Source organism: Mytilus trossulus, chromosome 9 (assembly GCF_036588685.1).
Source record: "Mytilus trossulus isolate FHL-02 chromosome 9, PNRI_Mtr1.1.1.hap1, whole genome shotgun sequence".
NCBI lineage: Eukaryota > Metazoa > Mollusca > Bivalvia > Mytilida > Mytilidae > Mytilus > Mytilus trossulus.
The window spans coordinates 47408003-47425110 of NC_086381.1; the positions used below are offsets into that span (position 1 = coordinate 47408003).

At 33.0% G+C, this 17108-nt stretch overlaps 1 protein-coding gene across 1 annotated transcript; it reads right to left on the bottom strand.

Moving 5' to 3' along the window:
- Positions 1-4582: 4582 nt before the first annotated feature.
- Positions 4583-16757, bottom strand: LOC134683950 (uncharacterized). Its single transcript, XM_063543261.1, has 8 exons — positions 16664-16757; positions 14560-14910; positions 13819-14091; positions 10189-10479; positions 9462-9767; positions 8474-8584; positions 5488-5536; positions 4583-4871 (listed from the first exon to the last, which is right to left on the bottom strand). Exons 1-8 carry the CDS (start codon positions 16710-16712, stop codon positions 4679-4681), a joined length of 1623 nt encoding a protein of 540 aa, XP_063399331.1. The 5' UTR covers positions 16713-16757; the 3' UTR covers positions 4583-4678.
- Between the last annotated feature and the right edge of the window lie 351 nt (positions 16758-17108).

Consider the following 17108-nt stretch of genomic DNA (forward strand, 5'->3'; position numbering starts at 1 on the left):
CTGAAAAAGGTTACATTTTTTCAGTTAATAATATGTGAATAGGTAGATTATATCAGAAATATATAATATGACATAAAAAAGTGCCCATTACTTGTTATTTAAAAAGTCCGATATTTTTTTTCACAGCCGAAATTGCATGTCTATGTTTCTATCCACAAAAAGTCCCTCTTCGACACTTTGGTAGTCATTTTTTAACACACCAGATGAAACCAACCAACATGTAAAAAGGTTACACTTTCACATAGTTACGCAAATGTTTAAAACCATGATTATACGGAAATGGTAGCGGTCATGAATCCCAGCGGAACCCCTTACCAATTGAGTTTTGAAGTGCACCCCATCCCCTTTCTGGCCCGACGATGTCTTTGTAAAACTCTAGGAAAATTCGTAAAATGTAGATAGAAAAGTAAAGATTAATCGTCTTTCAGCATTGATTTGTTATCTTCATTTTACAGATCATTATGATTTCAACAATAATGTCATTTCAAACATCTACCGATCTTGACTATCTCTCAGCTTTTAGTTAATAATAATATTCAAGAATACGGCTACATTATCATGGGTACAGGGAAAATTGGTACAAGTTACGTATTACACATTTTTCACCGTACCTATCAACATGATTTGCAAACAAATGCTTTAATTAAACTATCTAAAATAAAACAGGTCGCTTTCATGATAGTTAAAATTTGGCGAAAAGAATATAAGCCTGCATCTTTTTGCTTTAAGCTTGTATGTTATTTAGTTTTTAGTTTGTTTATTTTTTAGGGATACCAACCTGTAAAATATCTATGTGTAAATATCTTAGTTTAATTGTATATTGTAACTTGTATGTGAGGGCCTCAGGGAAGATTCGCTTATTGTAACTATCTGATATAAAGAAGTCGGAGATGTGGTGTGATTGTGAATGAAACAACTTTCCACTAGAGACCAAATAACACAGAAATTATAGGTCACCGTACAGTCTTCAACAATGAGCAAATCCCATATCGCATAGTCAGCTATAAAAACGCAGAAATTGTCAAAATGACAATGTAAAACAATTCAAACGAGAAAACTAACGGCCTCAGTTATGTACGAAAAAGGAACGAAAAATAAATATGTAACCCATAAACAAGCGACAATTACTGAAATACGGGCCCTGTCTTGGGACAGAAACATACATAAAGAATATGGCACGGTTAAACATGTTAGCGGGATCTCAACCTTCCCCTAACCTTGGACAGTGGTATAACAGTACAATTCACTACAATATAAGAACGAATTATAAAAATCAGTTGAAAAAGGCTTAACTCATTAGATGGATTGAAGAAAAACAAATACTACACAGATAAGCGATAAAAATATTCATGTGAACTTTTGATACCTTTTCTGAAATTCTCCAGTCATTAAATCTTTTACATCTTCATTTATTACAAAAAAAGAAGATGTGGTATAGTTGCCATGTTGAGACAACTCTCCACAAGAGACCAATATGAGGGGGGCTAGGACCTTTATCGGGACTAGGGGACTACTATCAACGGCAGTCACAGAGTTAATTAAATAGAGAGAGTCTGTATACTATATCAATGACCACTATGGATCGATTAGTAAACTTAGAATTGAAAGTAAACACACTATTAACACCTTTATCGGGACTGCGGAATCGGATTTTTTTAAGTTCGGGATTTCGGAATTGGCCGTTTCGGGATCCAGGAAATCCTTTTTTCGGATTTAGGGACGTCAGGATTTAATTTATATAAATTCGGGACCTCGGGATTTCGTTTTTAAGTCCGGGATTTCGGGATCAGGACCCTTCCTATCCCCCTCCAATATGACACAGATATTAACAACTATAGGTTATAGTAAGACCTTCAACAACGAGCAAAGCCCATACCGCATACTCAGCTTTAAAAGGCCCCGAACTGACAATGTAAAACAATTCAAACCAGAAAACTAGCGGCCTTATTTATGTACAAAAAAAATGAACGAAAAACAAATATGTAACACATAAACAAACAACAACCACTGAATTACAGGCTCCTTACTTGAATGTTCATAACATACTAATATATGTTCATATTGAAATTGATAGAAAACCAAAAATGGGATTATTGGAAAGGAGGAGGAATATTAAAAAAAGCATTTTCCTGTCCCCAATAACCTATGACTTATGATACTTTTGCTAAAATTTTCCAGTCATTCAATATTTTACAAAGTTCTTCCAATAACACTTTACATACTTTAAACTACGCTCTGTATGCCCGCGATTTCGCGGGTGTGTTCTAGTAGTATATAAATTTACCTTAGTGATATAGCAAATTGACAGAGTATTATAGTCAAATGCCGTTATAGTATATGAATTAACCTTAGTGATATAGCAAATTGACAGAGTATTATAGTCAAATGCCGTTATAGTATATAAATTAATCTTAGTGATATAGCAAATTGACAGAGTATTATAGTCAAATGCCGTTAAAGTTTATAAATTTATCTTAGTGATATAGCAAATTGACAGAGTATTATAGTCAAATGCCGTTATAAAATAGAACATTTTTCTCATGATATATCTCTACCCTTGATGATATGGTTATTTTTATCATAAGGCAGCTGTGGCGTTCCATACAAACCTAACGTATGTACATAACATAATGGTACTTGGTATTGGTCACCAACCCCAATGCTTCATAATTTCATTTTCTGATCTCAATTACTATTTGAATCATTATTTACAAGATACCTCACTCTATTTCACTGAAATAAATTACTATTTTTGTTTATCAATTACTGTTATATTGGGAAGGACTATAATTTTATATTGTTACTACAATGATTATCCCCCTCTGAAATAAATAATAGGTTTCAATAAAAAAAACATATGTCAGCAACTAAGCTTCGTTGCATGGCGGATATTATCGTTGGAATTCCGCATTGCATAACACAAATTATCAATTTATTAATGTTCTATTAATATCGATGTACTTGTAAAAAATCATCTCGACAATATAAACTACACTTCCCTGTAACAAGTGCTATACAAATGCTATGTAATATTCGAAATGATGTACTTCTAGTCCACATATTTTTCTTTATCAAAGGTTTATAATTGGAACAAAAGTTTTCCCCTGGTAGTTTATATTCGATTTTCTTTTGTCCTAGCCATGTATATCTTAACGTGTTATATAACACATATATTGACGAAATCAAAGAGACCAGACGAAAATGTTTGATTTATCAAAGGTAAAGTTTTATCTCATAAATTTATAATGCAAGCAATTTATTACGAGATTTTTGTGAACACTATTTAGACTAGATCGGTTCTAAAATTGTCACTACTAGATGGTGAGGAAAAACAGCAGACGAGTAAAAAAAAATTATTCTAAAAGAGTACCGAAAGATACTAGAGAGACATTCAATCTCATAAGTCGAAATTAAACTAAAAACGACATGAAAAAAAACAACAACACACGACAACCAACATAATACCAACACAACAAAGAAAACTGAAGAATGAACAACACAAATCGAATTCAACAAGTGAATTGATTTTTGAAATAATAAATCTAGAGAGACGTTTTCCTCCAGCCTGCAAGAGTAATGTCATAAATTTATGAACAACTGTAATAAAGAATGAAAGGTTATATCGATACAATGTTTTTTCCGTTCACACATATTCTTTACTTGATGAAGCTAAATGCAGAAATGTAAAGGATGTAATAAATAATTCACAAAACATACACACTCCACGCTCCATTTACTAATGTTGAATATTTTCAGAATCACTGATATGAACTGGTAATAATGTTTTGTATGACACTTCAAACTTTTTTTTATAATCGTGACTAGGTACAAGATATATTCATGTAGTACTAAATAATGAATCTGAATATTACAATGCTCAAAGAAAATGTTTAAAGACATGAGATGAGAGCATTCTTATATTACGTTAATGGAGAATTTATAAGAAGTATTGAATTCCTAAACGAAAATCATTTCTGAATCCGACACTATCTTTGTAGCAGACTAGAAATGCCATAAGCTTAATCAAATGGAATAAATTATCTCTCGTATTTAAGTCAAAAGTAAAAAAACACCATTTATTTATTTAATCAGTATGAATAAACCTATGAATGAAAGCCATTAGTACTCTGAGTAAACCCGAGGTAACTTTTTATCAATTATTTAAAAATGTTATGTTGAGAAAACATCAATAGTTGACTGATCATGAACTATTGATTTTCAATTCTGTTTGTATTTTGTTTCGATTTATGTGAGATTCAAACTAATATGTTTGAGTATGCAAAACTTTGAGAAATACTGTTTTAAAACACAAACATACATGATTATAGTCTCAATATAACAGTATATTTCATAAAATTAGCTTGTTACAAGATACTGCGTCTGTCATGGGTTTTAAAGGACAGCTTTTTGGACAGAAAAAAACCTCTACCCGTAGATCCAAACATGTATTAAGCGCAATTTACATGTATTTAATAAAAACTCTACAGTTAGCAAGGTAAAGATATTTTAGTTGGTTTTTAGTACAACACGATAGGTTAAATGTTGTATTAATCGAACTAAGCTTATTCGTTCATCCGTTTGATAACATGGTTTTCCACAAGATACAATATTTAACATTTATCGGGAAGCAACACTATTTTTTTTAAATCTCCCAATAAATATATTATGTCACTGGTATTCACGTATCTATTTCGATGTAATGATGAGAAACTTCATATGGTCGTTCGTATATTTCTAGTCTATTGATATCTTGGTAATTGTCTGTTATCTCTTCGTAGTGTCCCACGGATGCATTTATTGACTGTCGGAAACCATCATCGGCATCATTATATAAATGAACGTTGTTTTCTTCCTCAGGAGCTGCGTAGTATCTGTGCAAGTGAATAAAATTGTACCATGCATTATTGCAAATGTTGAAAAAAAAAGAAATATGACAACAGTTATATCTTAAGGATTTCTTCCCTATATATCATTTTTGAAGAGTAATCATATAAAATTCAATATGTGATCTTTAACATGCTTACAGGTTGATAGTCCATGATGAGTCGAAAATATTGATGTGGCAGTTCTAGTTAGAGACAGAAAATTCTCATAGTTCTCATTGATATAAAATGAAATGCGTGTACTTATTACCTGAACAAAAATGCACTTGACTTTTGCAAGTGGCTACTCCCATGTGAGAGTTTTGTATTATATTGGTAAATGTTTTATGTTCGATTGAAGTTACGAATTAGAACATAAGCTAATGTTTCATCATCTTTGGTCCAGTAATCTTCCAGAAATGCCTCGGGAAAAAATTGGAGGTATAATAATAAGAACATAAAAAGAAACAGACAAAAAGCAATATGTCACCCGACATTGTTGATCGGGTTACGTAACTAAAAAATATGTAATTCGAAAGTGAACCATTCATCTTAAAGTACCTGTTATCAAGCACGTGATAATAAAGCAAAATGATAATTTAGTAACAGGAAAGTAAATACTCACATAGCTGCAGGTTTTGTATTGTTCTGAAAATTCATATTGTTTTCAATCCCTGAAAATTAGTAAAGAATTTAAAAGACTAACAGTGACTAGCACATGTAGCAGTAAAATAATGCTTCGCCGTTTATTAAAACCTTATGCAAATACTTTGTTTATTATTTAGTATGTTGAACATGTAGCTCTGCAGATGGTTTAATAATATAAACGTTTTTTAATTAAAAACATTAAAAACATTTGAAATTACAAGTTATATTATATATGTACTAATATACGCATTTGCCATACTTGGTATCTCTTAAGCAACATAATGACATGTGTTTTGTTAATTATTTCTGTTTTTTTTATTTGGTGATTCAAGCCCTTTTCAATTGATGATATCACTGATTAGAAGTAGGAGGAAGGCTGAGCACCCTCAAACAAGTCTAAATTTGCATAATCTACGAGTGCCTGTCTCAATTGAAGAGGCAAGAATTTAGTGGTTGTCATTGCTGGTAACCATATTGTGTTTTTCGTCCATGGTTGTGTACAGTTTTTACTGTTTTGGGCTGTTGCATTACTGTCCAAGGTAATGCCGGCGTCACACTTTGACGTATAGACCGGTGTGCACCATACGTACAGAGAAAATTGACTAAGTCTGTATAAGTTAGTTGCACGCCAAAGGAACGCTACGCAAGCGTTAACCGCGCGTTGCATAAGTTTGAAATACGTCCAAAATCAAAGGTAAACGGTTGATGAACGCTATAACTCCAGAAAATTTTCATACAGCTTAAAATATTTCATTTAGCTCAAGCGTTTGTCAAGCGTATACCTGTATGCTACACGCACGTAATACATACGCTACAAGCGCGTGGAAATCGCTACAGATGAATTTGAAATACGTTAAGGGCACGTTGTATACGCTTCAAGATCGTTCGACTTTAAATAAAGCGTTTGCAAGTATGTTTGTAAGATATTAAACGTTCCAGACACGCCGAAAGCATGAATTATCGTCCCAGATACGACCGGGACTCGTCTCAAATACGTTCAAGGAACTTTTCCCCTTCTCAGGGTGCATTCCATCTACGTTAGACAAACGCCAGACATACGTCAACATACGTTACTTGAAGTCCGATAAACGCTTATGTACGCTTCTCGTATGCTCAATACACACTTAAAGCTCGTTGCGCACACAATACAGATAAGATTGACAAGTTGAATGCATCCAAAAGTACTAGCGTATTGGCAGCGTACATGATTTTTTCCCCGGAGCTATACGCTTATGTGTGACGCCGGTATGGAGAGTAAGCCACTCAAAAACGTATAAGCCAACTATTATTCCTTCAAAGTGAGAAATCTGTGGTTCAGTGGTTATCTTATATACGTGTTTTTCAACAGACTGTCTGCATCCCAATGGGAACAAACTGTGCCCCTCTACTTGCTGACTTGTTTCTTTATTATTATGAGGCTGACTTCATGCAGGAACTTCTTAGGAAGAAAGATTAGAAACTAGCAATATCCTTTAACTCTACTTTCCGCTATATAGATGACGTTCTTTCACTAAACAATTCAAAATTTGGTGACTATGTAGATCGCATCTATCCCACCGAAGTGGAGATAAAGGATACTACAGATACAGTTAAGTTGGCTTTATAACTTGACTTACATCTAGAAATTGACCATGAGGGTCGGTTGAAGACAAAACTTTACGACAAAAGAGATGATTTCAGCTTTCCAATTGTGAACTTTCCATTTCTAAGTAGCAACATTCCAGCAGCACCTGCATACGGGGTATATATCTCCCAATTGATACGATATTCCCGTGCTTGCATTTCCTATCATGATTTTCTTGATAGAGGGTTACTGCTCACAAGGAAGCTATTAAACCAAGAGTTCCAAATGGTGAAGTTGAAATCATCCCTTCGTAAATTTTACGGACGCCATCACGAGTTGGTTGACCATTATGGAATAACCGTTTCACAAATGATATCGGATATGTTCCTTACGTCGTAACTACAATCCCCTTCCCTTTCATGAATTTGACCTACCGAATTAGACTATTTACCATATTTGTAATCACATGAGCAACACGACGGGTGCCGCATGTGGAGCAGGATCTGCTTACCCTTCCGGAGCACCTGAGATCACCCCTAGTTTTGGTGGGGTTCGTGTTGTTTATTCTTTAGTTTTCTATGTTGTGTACTATTGTTTTTCTGTTTGTCTTTTTCATTTTTAGCCATGGCGTTGTCAGTTTGTTTTAGATTTACGAGTTTGACTGTCCCTTTGGTATCTTTCGTCCCTCTTTTATGATGCTGAATTTTACATTAGTGTTTTTCTTTGCTGTAAATAATACCTAAATTGGGTCGTTACTTTTCACGTGTGTTTTTACATTATCCAATTTTACATCTGGCTATGCGGTATGCGGTACCTGTCGAAGGGCGTATTGTGACCTATAGTTCTAGCAATTTTTGGTCTCGAATTGAGATTTGCCTTTTTGACAATTATATCATATCTTCTTATTTATCATATAGACTCTGCTGCATTTGTAGTTCTTTGTCAAATCGATTTGAAAAGTCAAATTAAAATTTGTTTTTATGAATATGATTATTGGGTATCAAATTATTTATATTTAATTTAAAAAAATACATCCACTTTTACATAACTATTCTATTTGTCCTAGAGCATAAACAAAAAGTAACTTTTTGTTTCGTTTTAATTTTTTTTTATAAATACATGTATCTTAAAGAAATGAAGTGATGAGACTAAATAGAATTGAAATGCAACTTCCAATAAAATTAATAGTTCAAACAGACATAACATTTTGTATGAATTGGCATTATTTCCTCCTTTTTTCAGTTTGCACTTAAAAATACTTTATCTTTTTTTTTCTATGTTGTTCTTGTTGTGTTCTTGTTGTGTATCTATGGTTTTCCACTTTTCTTATTGGTGCTGTTATAAGTTTTTACTTTCATATTTAAATGCATTTCATATTTAAAGAATGCATTTTACAAACCTCGGCTAATTTTTATTTTCATAAAAATTCCCATTATCCCAGCTGTTGCTATAAAAATTACAACACCAGTAAGTCCCCACATTAATTCATGAAAGCCAAATGCAAAATCATCTGCAATAACAAACCATGTTAAGGTTATTATAAGGGCAGGTATGAACACATGCAGCGGATTTGAACGTGTCAACAGGCGATTACCTTCATGATAACATGCGGCAGTGGTGTAAAATTATAATATAGAAAGACACACTAAGTCTTGTAATAATTCAAATGAGATGGTTCAACTCTATCACAAACAGATATTAACAAAAAATAAGTAAACATAAAAAATAATTGATCTATGGCACAATATAAAAACATTAACATACACTTTTTTTAATGTTGAAAACCCTTTAAAAGATTACATATAGTTGAACGTCATAAAACTAATTTATTTGGACAGTAAGGTATCAAGCACATAAGGAGAGAATTAAAAGGAGCGAGAACGGAGTCCCCCATACAGTTATCGTCTTCTAATATACATGCATGCATAACCCGCCATTCAAATTGAAACAATTAAAAGTGCCACTCTTGAAAATAAGAAAAATTAATAAAAATGAATTATAATCTACCATTCGGAATGGAAGTGTACAGCGACGAATACTTAAAGTTTAATTTAGCTCTGGGATATCTTTCGGTTACTGCAACGTTTCGGTGCTTTTTGTCAATTGTGTTTCGTAACCACCCCTCTCCACATTATTGTGTACGTGTATGTCCTTAGTCAAGAACATGTTAATCGATGTTTGTCGTTGTTTCATGTCTATTATATTTGTTACGGTAAATTGCAATGTAATAAATTAAGCCACTATTTTTCTCCTGTGAGTTTTTTTAATGGTTATTTGTTATCAATGGTTACTACATTTTTGCATACGTATTTATAAGATAAGAAAACAAACGGACAGGCTCTTTAACGGTAATGCATATTTTCTTTAAACAATTTACAATAACTTACTAGATTCCCATTTAAATTCATGCTTAGTTTCACCAATTTCATTCTTCAAAACAGCTATATATTCTCCAAACAAGGGCTTTGAGATTTTCAATATCGATCTATATCCATTACAGAGTATATTTATTCCATAGAATTGTAGATTCACATGCTGTTTACTTGAGGAAAAGGAATATGATGACAAATTTTCTAATTTCTCTCCATACCGAAACCACCGTATGTTGACTGTCGTAGGTATGGAATAGTAGAGTAAACCAAATTGTAGTTCTGTCTCAGTAATTATATCTGTGTCTGCTATTACAGGAAGATCTGTTGGAGGTAAACTTGTGCGGTAAAAATGATTTCAATAAATACTGATTTTAACTCATCTTTAATAAAACGAACAATTGTAGACCACTGAGTAAAAACAAATCTCGACTTCGACTTAAATACTGTCGGTCCCTTTCAAGATATTTCTTAGTATGTACTAAATATTCGTTATTACTAGGATGCATTGATATAAGTTATCAGTAAAATAAATAATAAACCTTCAAAGAGATACATTTATACAATGGTTAGTAATTGAAATACAGATCACATTTAAGTCCACATTCTGATTTGTACATTATGGTAGAACGTTTTACCATAATGTTTTGAATTTTCTTTGCATTTTTGTTTTATTTCTATATGGCTTATAAATTTTTGTCTTTTTGTCGTATCCTAACTCACATATAATGTTAACAAAACCTACCTCTAACAGTAAGTGAAGTGGTTTTGTTAGACCAATACTTATGATGATTGTTTTCATTCCAAGCTATGCATGTGTAGTTACCGAAATCTTCATAAGAGCATGACGGTAAAAGCAAAGTTGAAACAATGCCATGTGTTGTTCCATTCAGCGTTCGGATGAATTTCCCATTTATTGTATGAATCCATTGAACAAATCCGTAGTAATGAAGATCGCCAGATAAATGACATTGTAATTGAGCATCGGAAGTTCGATTGCATATAGCTGTATTGCTACCTTGAATAACTGGTGGACCTAAATGTAGAACAAAAGGGTTCTTTGTAATGGATTTAGTAGGGAAATTTGTTTTTCTAGTGACGTTCAGTTTACATTACCTTAGAATGCACTTAATTATCATTTACTAAAGCCTCGGTCACACCTAACCGGATAGCACGAACGGACGCCGAACGGATGAAAATAAAAGTTGTCCGTTGACAAAATTGTTATCCGTTGGGAGTCCGTTGATGAACTGACCAACTAAAACGGACGTGTACCGAATGCATAACGGACACACACCGGATATGCAACGTACGAGAAACAGAAACGTACCGGACAGAACGGATGTTAAACGTACATCCAACGGACGAGTACCGCATAAAACGGACACATAACGGAAGCGTACCAGATAAAACGGAGGAACAAGATATACGGAAAAATTAAAGGCGACACAAATAATACATGTAAATCGCATAAATATTCAAAATGTTTTCTGTGTAACAGGTTTTGGTTTGTTCTTCAAAATGCCACTAAAGGGCAGTGTTTGGCCTGAATAAGAGCTGCTTGATTGTGAAGACGTGCCTTTACTCTAAGATCGATTATGAATAATAAGAATTCATGAACTTTAAGAAATCTGACATACCAATAATTGGCATTTCTGACGGGAAATTTTCAATTGGCATTTATCCGTTTCAGATCCGTTCATCATCCGTTTTATCCGTTATACGTCCGGTAGAAGTCCGTTTCTCATTCGTTCAACATCCGTTTTATCCGTTAAGCGTCCGGTAGAAGTCCGTTGGTGAATTTATCTTCCAGACCTCCAACGGATGTATAACGGACACGTAACGGATACAAAACGGAAACGAAACGGACGAGTACAGGACAAAACGGACGCTTTATCCGTTGGACGTCCGTTCAAAGATTTGAACAAGCTCAAAATTTTCCACCGGACAGAAAGGACGTCGACGGATAAAACGTACGCTTAACGGACATGCAACGGATATGGACGGACGTTTAACGGATAAGAACGGACGTCTAACGGACATGAACGGATTGAAAAAAAGTTATCCGTTAGGCGTCCGTTCGAGCTATCCGGTAAGGTGTGACCGAGGCATTAGACGCAGATAAAACATCTATGATGAATAACATGCATAACTGAACCGTTTTAGGGTCAATAAAGTTTACGAGCAGGTCAAATAATCTAAAGAGATAACAAAACTCATAAATGAAAAAAAACCGAAAAATGGCATCGCCATGGGAAAAATTAAAACGAAAAAAGGACAAACAGTGTAAGATTTGGGATTAAGTCTTATATGATTAAAATTGAGAAAGGAAATGGTGAATATGTCAAAGCGACAACCACCCGACCATAGAGCAAACAACAGATTGCATAGTGGGTGTCTTTAGTTCCCTGTTATCTTGAAATTGTGTTAAAACGTACTCATCAAGAATGAAAACCAAGTAATTACCATGGAATGCAAAACATTGTAGGGAAGTTACTCATGGGTATACAAAAACAATAATGAATGCAAATAACAGAGGTTTTTTTATATGCTAACAAGTCAAATTAACTTTTACCCTCTACAATTAATGTACAGATTACATCTTATTGACGTGAGCGTTTCATTTCGGTCTATCAAAAGCTGTTAGAACGGCGACTTAACAATAAAATTGTTAAAGCAACCTAAAAAGATTTGTTTTACAGATAAATGAAGTGTGTAACCATAGACTAATAACTCAACCAGGAAATTCTAAATTTCATTAATATTTACAAACATTCATGGTGATAGAGAAAGATGCCTGATAATAAATCCAGCAAAATGATAAACTGTCATATTCCAGACATGGTACACGTATTTGTTTATTTAGAAAATGGTGGATTCAACTTAGTTATAAAGCTAGCTAAACCTCTCACTTGCATGACAGTCGCATACAATTTATTATAATGACAACAATGTGTGAACAAGACAAACAGACATAAAAGATAAAATGTCAAAAAAGTGTTACATCAGTCAACCTGTGTTATAATCTTAGTCACTATAAAACAAACAAATATGCTTACAAAGAAAAACAAATATCATAAACACATAGCCAACAAGTCAAAAAAATTGAAAGACAAGAATACAAAAAATGACCACAGCATAACAACATATTGGCGGGATGCATAAGTACCGAGCCACGCCAAAATAATATTACCAAAAAATGAACTGAATAGTTAAGGTTGATGATTAACAAGGATTTCAATTCATTGATGTTAGTCGTGATATGTGTCAGCATTAACCATATTGTTGTAGCCTTTATTTTCAAGTAGATGGAATAATAATGTTACAAAAAGTGACCACACTTTAAATCATTCAATCCAAGGACATCATCTATAGATATTGAGAAACGCAAATTTGAAGAATAGTGTTAGTGTTGTTGTATTCTTTGTACGAAACTGAAATATGAAGTCTGTCTCATATGAAAAAAAGAATTATACAACTTTAAGTTGTATATTGATCATTTTTTACTTATAATTCAACAAATTAATTCTGAACAAATACTGAATTATAGAAAACTTTGGTTTGAACCGAACTCATAACCTTCCAAAGTTTTGCCAGGAGGGGTACCTAAATTGCACCATGCTCAATAACTACATGTACTTCAAAAGTAGACTGTGTGTAGACGTCGCATGCAACAATTCATTAAAGTTTACTTTTCTCTTAAGATTTTATCTCTTGGAATATAGTCATAGTATGACGACCGTTACTTAGTGACGTTGGGGTATATGTTGAATTTTCAAGTAAAAGTCAATACACAATTCCCTTTACAACCAGTTCATGTAATGTGAATTACACACAAGACTGAGACAGTTCGTGGCTTTTTCTGCGGGGACAACAGCGTATTTGTCGTGAAGGTATGCCAGTTGCTCAGCAACATTTGGGTTTGAAAACATGCGAGATCGGTGTAGCATGTACACTTATACATGTTATAGACCCATTCATTTTTTCTAAATTTTGATTCGATCAACTATCCTACCGTCTTGTTTTAGACCCATTGACTGATATATGTCATCAGTATTTTGAGAATACGATTAAAACTTATGAATTTAAGATAACCTGCAAGCCTAATTAGAATAGGGAAAATGTAAACGATTTACACTGATGCAATGTGTCTGAATTGTATATTAAAAATAGGTTCTATTTTTTTTCTTATCACTTATTCAATTATCAGTCGTATAATCCAAAATTATTATAAAGGGAAACAAATTGTAACATGTATTTTTAAGTTGAAAATGAAGTTTATATTCTTTTCCAAGATGATTTTTAATCCTACATTAACTGTTGTCATAGTATTGACCTATTTCATAGAGTGTGTATAAACCAAATATTTACTTACTAGAAATGTTAAGCATAATTGATGCTGATGTAACAAAATTTTCATATTGTACGATGCAGGTACAACTTTCTCCATGATCTGATGACTTTGCGGCTATATGAGCATATATTGAAAGAGTCAAACCATAACGTTTCGGAGGACTTGATGTGATAGTTAGACATTTCCAGTACATTTGCAAGATTAATGTCGTTATTACATTGCACCTTATTATTCTCTGTGTTCCTGCAACAATGATTTCTGATCCGTTTATGTCGATAATTGGTTCTGAAAAATCTGCAATTAAAGATGGACAACAAACATTAAGATAAACTATTAAAACAAAAGAAGGCGCCATCAGTTCCAAATTAGAACACCACACATTGAGTTTTCGTAGCAATATTACATCCTTTTAATGAAAAAAAATGTGGTAAAGTCTAACTAAGATCTGTGCAATGTCGCCTACTGTTTAAAACAAATTGCGATCAAGAACTTTCCGAAACATTCAAATGATAAAGATAACAAGTTTATAATGATATGATAAAGATGACAAGTTTATAATGATAAACACTCCCTTTTCGAGCTACATTATCCAATACTTACTATTGACATTTATATAAGAAAAAATTACATATAACCAAAATATAAATATGAATAATTGACATACACGTATTTAAAAAAAAATCTTACAAAATGTCTTCAATGACTTATATAAATTTTACTTCAGCGTTTGGGGCTATATTTTTAATAAACATATGTTCCTACCAAGAACACGAATGGTTTTTGCTCTTTTCTCAAATAATGGTTCCTGTGACTTGAATTTCATGGAACATTCAACTGTCAAGTCTTGAAACTGCTGACGCACGTGAACTCGAATGGCATATTGTTTAGCATTTGTAGAACAACGACACATATTTGAGGAACATCTTGCTCTTTTGATTGCCGAAAAGCATCCCATTTCTCGTCGTTCTAAACTGTCCAGTGTTTCACCATTCACGATAAATTCAGTATACTGACCTGATGGCACAATATCTGACGAACAATTTACCCATATATGTTCTCCATTTCTAACATAATCTGGTCCATGAATATTTATATTGATGCACGAGGCACATGCTGAAAGAAAAGTAAATATATCAATATGATTAATCGATAATTAAGATATGGGAAACCGTCATTAAGCAAACTTGCTTATTAGTCTGCGCTTCAAATGACTTTCCCAGGTTAGTTGTTGTAAATGGCAACATATATGTATTTGAGATGAATATTGTTTCCCCCGAAATATATATAACAGGGTTTTTGTTTTATATTCAAAATATACGAAAAGATTGGGCTAATCGTGGTCTCATAAGGATTGAAGTGTTTATCTTTCTGAGGAGAATCGTTTAATCAAAATGATAATAATGTAGTTTCACATAGATTAGCAGGAATCCAAAATGGCACCATTGTTAACATGTATAGATATAAGAAGATGTGGTATGAGTGCCAATGAGACAACTCTCCATCCAAATAACAATTTTTAAAAGTAAACAATTATAGGTCAATGTCTGTATTCTATCAAATTTGTTTTAAGAAGATCTAAAATCGTTGTTGTTGATTGAATATTGTTTTACATTAACTCACAGAAGAGAACAACACACGATTAACAATTAATTATTATATGCCATGTTATTTGTATAAAATAATAACAGGTATTTGCGAATTATGACTGGAACATTTTCCAAAGAGCATCATACTGAAAAAATTATTTAAATCAATTCGTCTCATTACATATTACATTACAACGTACAGATTTTCATCTGGTGAATCGATATATCTATAATAATTCTTTGAATATAATAATTCTAACAAGTCTTACTATATGTGTTTGATGAGAGAAGAAACTTTAGCTCCTGCGTATAGAGAATCTTGAAAGTCTAAATCATTCTTGTTGCATAAAACTGAACGATTATTAACAACTACCAACGGATGAACTGAATATATCTATAATATTAAAATAACGAGGTCCGAGTTGTCAGGCGTCATGGGGATAAAACGACAAATCAAAGAATTCAACTTTATATATAGCTAATATAGGACAATGGTGTTGATTAAAAATGACACCACTGCAGACCCTTTTGTTTTTCACATAATTAAATATTGCCAATAATTAACAAGATCCGGGTCGAATCCGATACCGATACCAATAGTATATTCATCTGTTACCTATGACCTTATCTGAACGTTCCGCATCTGACAGGCGCACCACCAAACGGTCACAGGGTTGACACTACTCAATTCAATCACTGTCACATTGTTCCCTATTGTAGTATTTTAATCAGTATGATTTTTCTTAGATGACAATATGAATACTAAAAACCTGGCGTATAGGTACAGTTTTCAATTTGTTAGCCGGCATGACGTAAACAGCGAATCAAAGAATTCAACTTCATTTACAACTATTATAGGCCAATGCTGTTGATGAAAAAATATTCCATTCCAGGCCCTTTTGTTTTTTAAATAGTTAATATTACCAGTAATTGATAAGTTCCAGGTCGACAGGTTCAACCAGAAAGATTTCAAAAGCAGAGAAAACTGTGCATCTTATTATCGGCATGACTTTATCAGATGACAATACGAATACTAAAATAAGGCTTACGCATAGAAATATACTTGAATTCAGTCACGGACCCGCGATATCACGGGTGTGTTCTAGTTTGATTTATAATTGATTGATTTAAGAAAAGCAGGTTTTTTTAACCGTGGGCATAGTCAATTCGAAAGGATGTTAGATCTTGTCCAATCAAAATAGTAAGGACTTTAACGTGTTAAACATATGAACTAGTAAATATATGTTTGCTACTTATATATAACACTTTTTAAAACATACCTTGAGTTAAAATGAAAAGAGATATTGTATTATACATGATCCAAAACATAAGTCAAACTCATTTCAAAATTAGTTAAATACTTCCCTATCAATGAAAAAAATCCAAAATTAATATGAATTTCCTATTTGAATAATATCCGTTCAAGCTTTGCATGTTACCATATATGTCTACACACACAATGTTTATAAATAGTTTCATGATCAGAATGTTGTCTTTGTTACAAGTATATACTAATTTCAGTAGGCTATTTAATGTAAATCATATGCATACGTTTTGTAATGCTCAACACATTCGGATCTGGTGTCAAGGACTATATGATTGAAAGTTATTCTATCAATATGGTTCATGAAAACTGATGTTATCATCATACATCCTGATTTCTTCCATTGTATATGATCTAAATATTGGAGGTGAACCTTATTAATATGTTAACACCGCTTATTT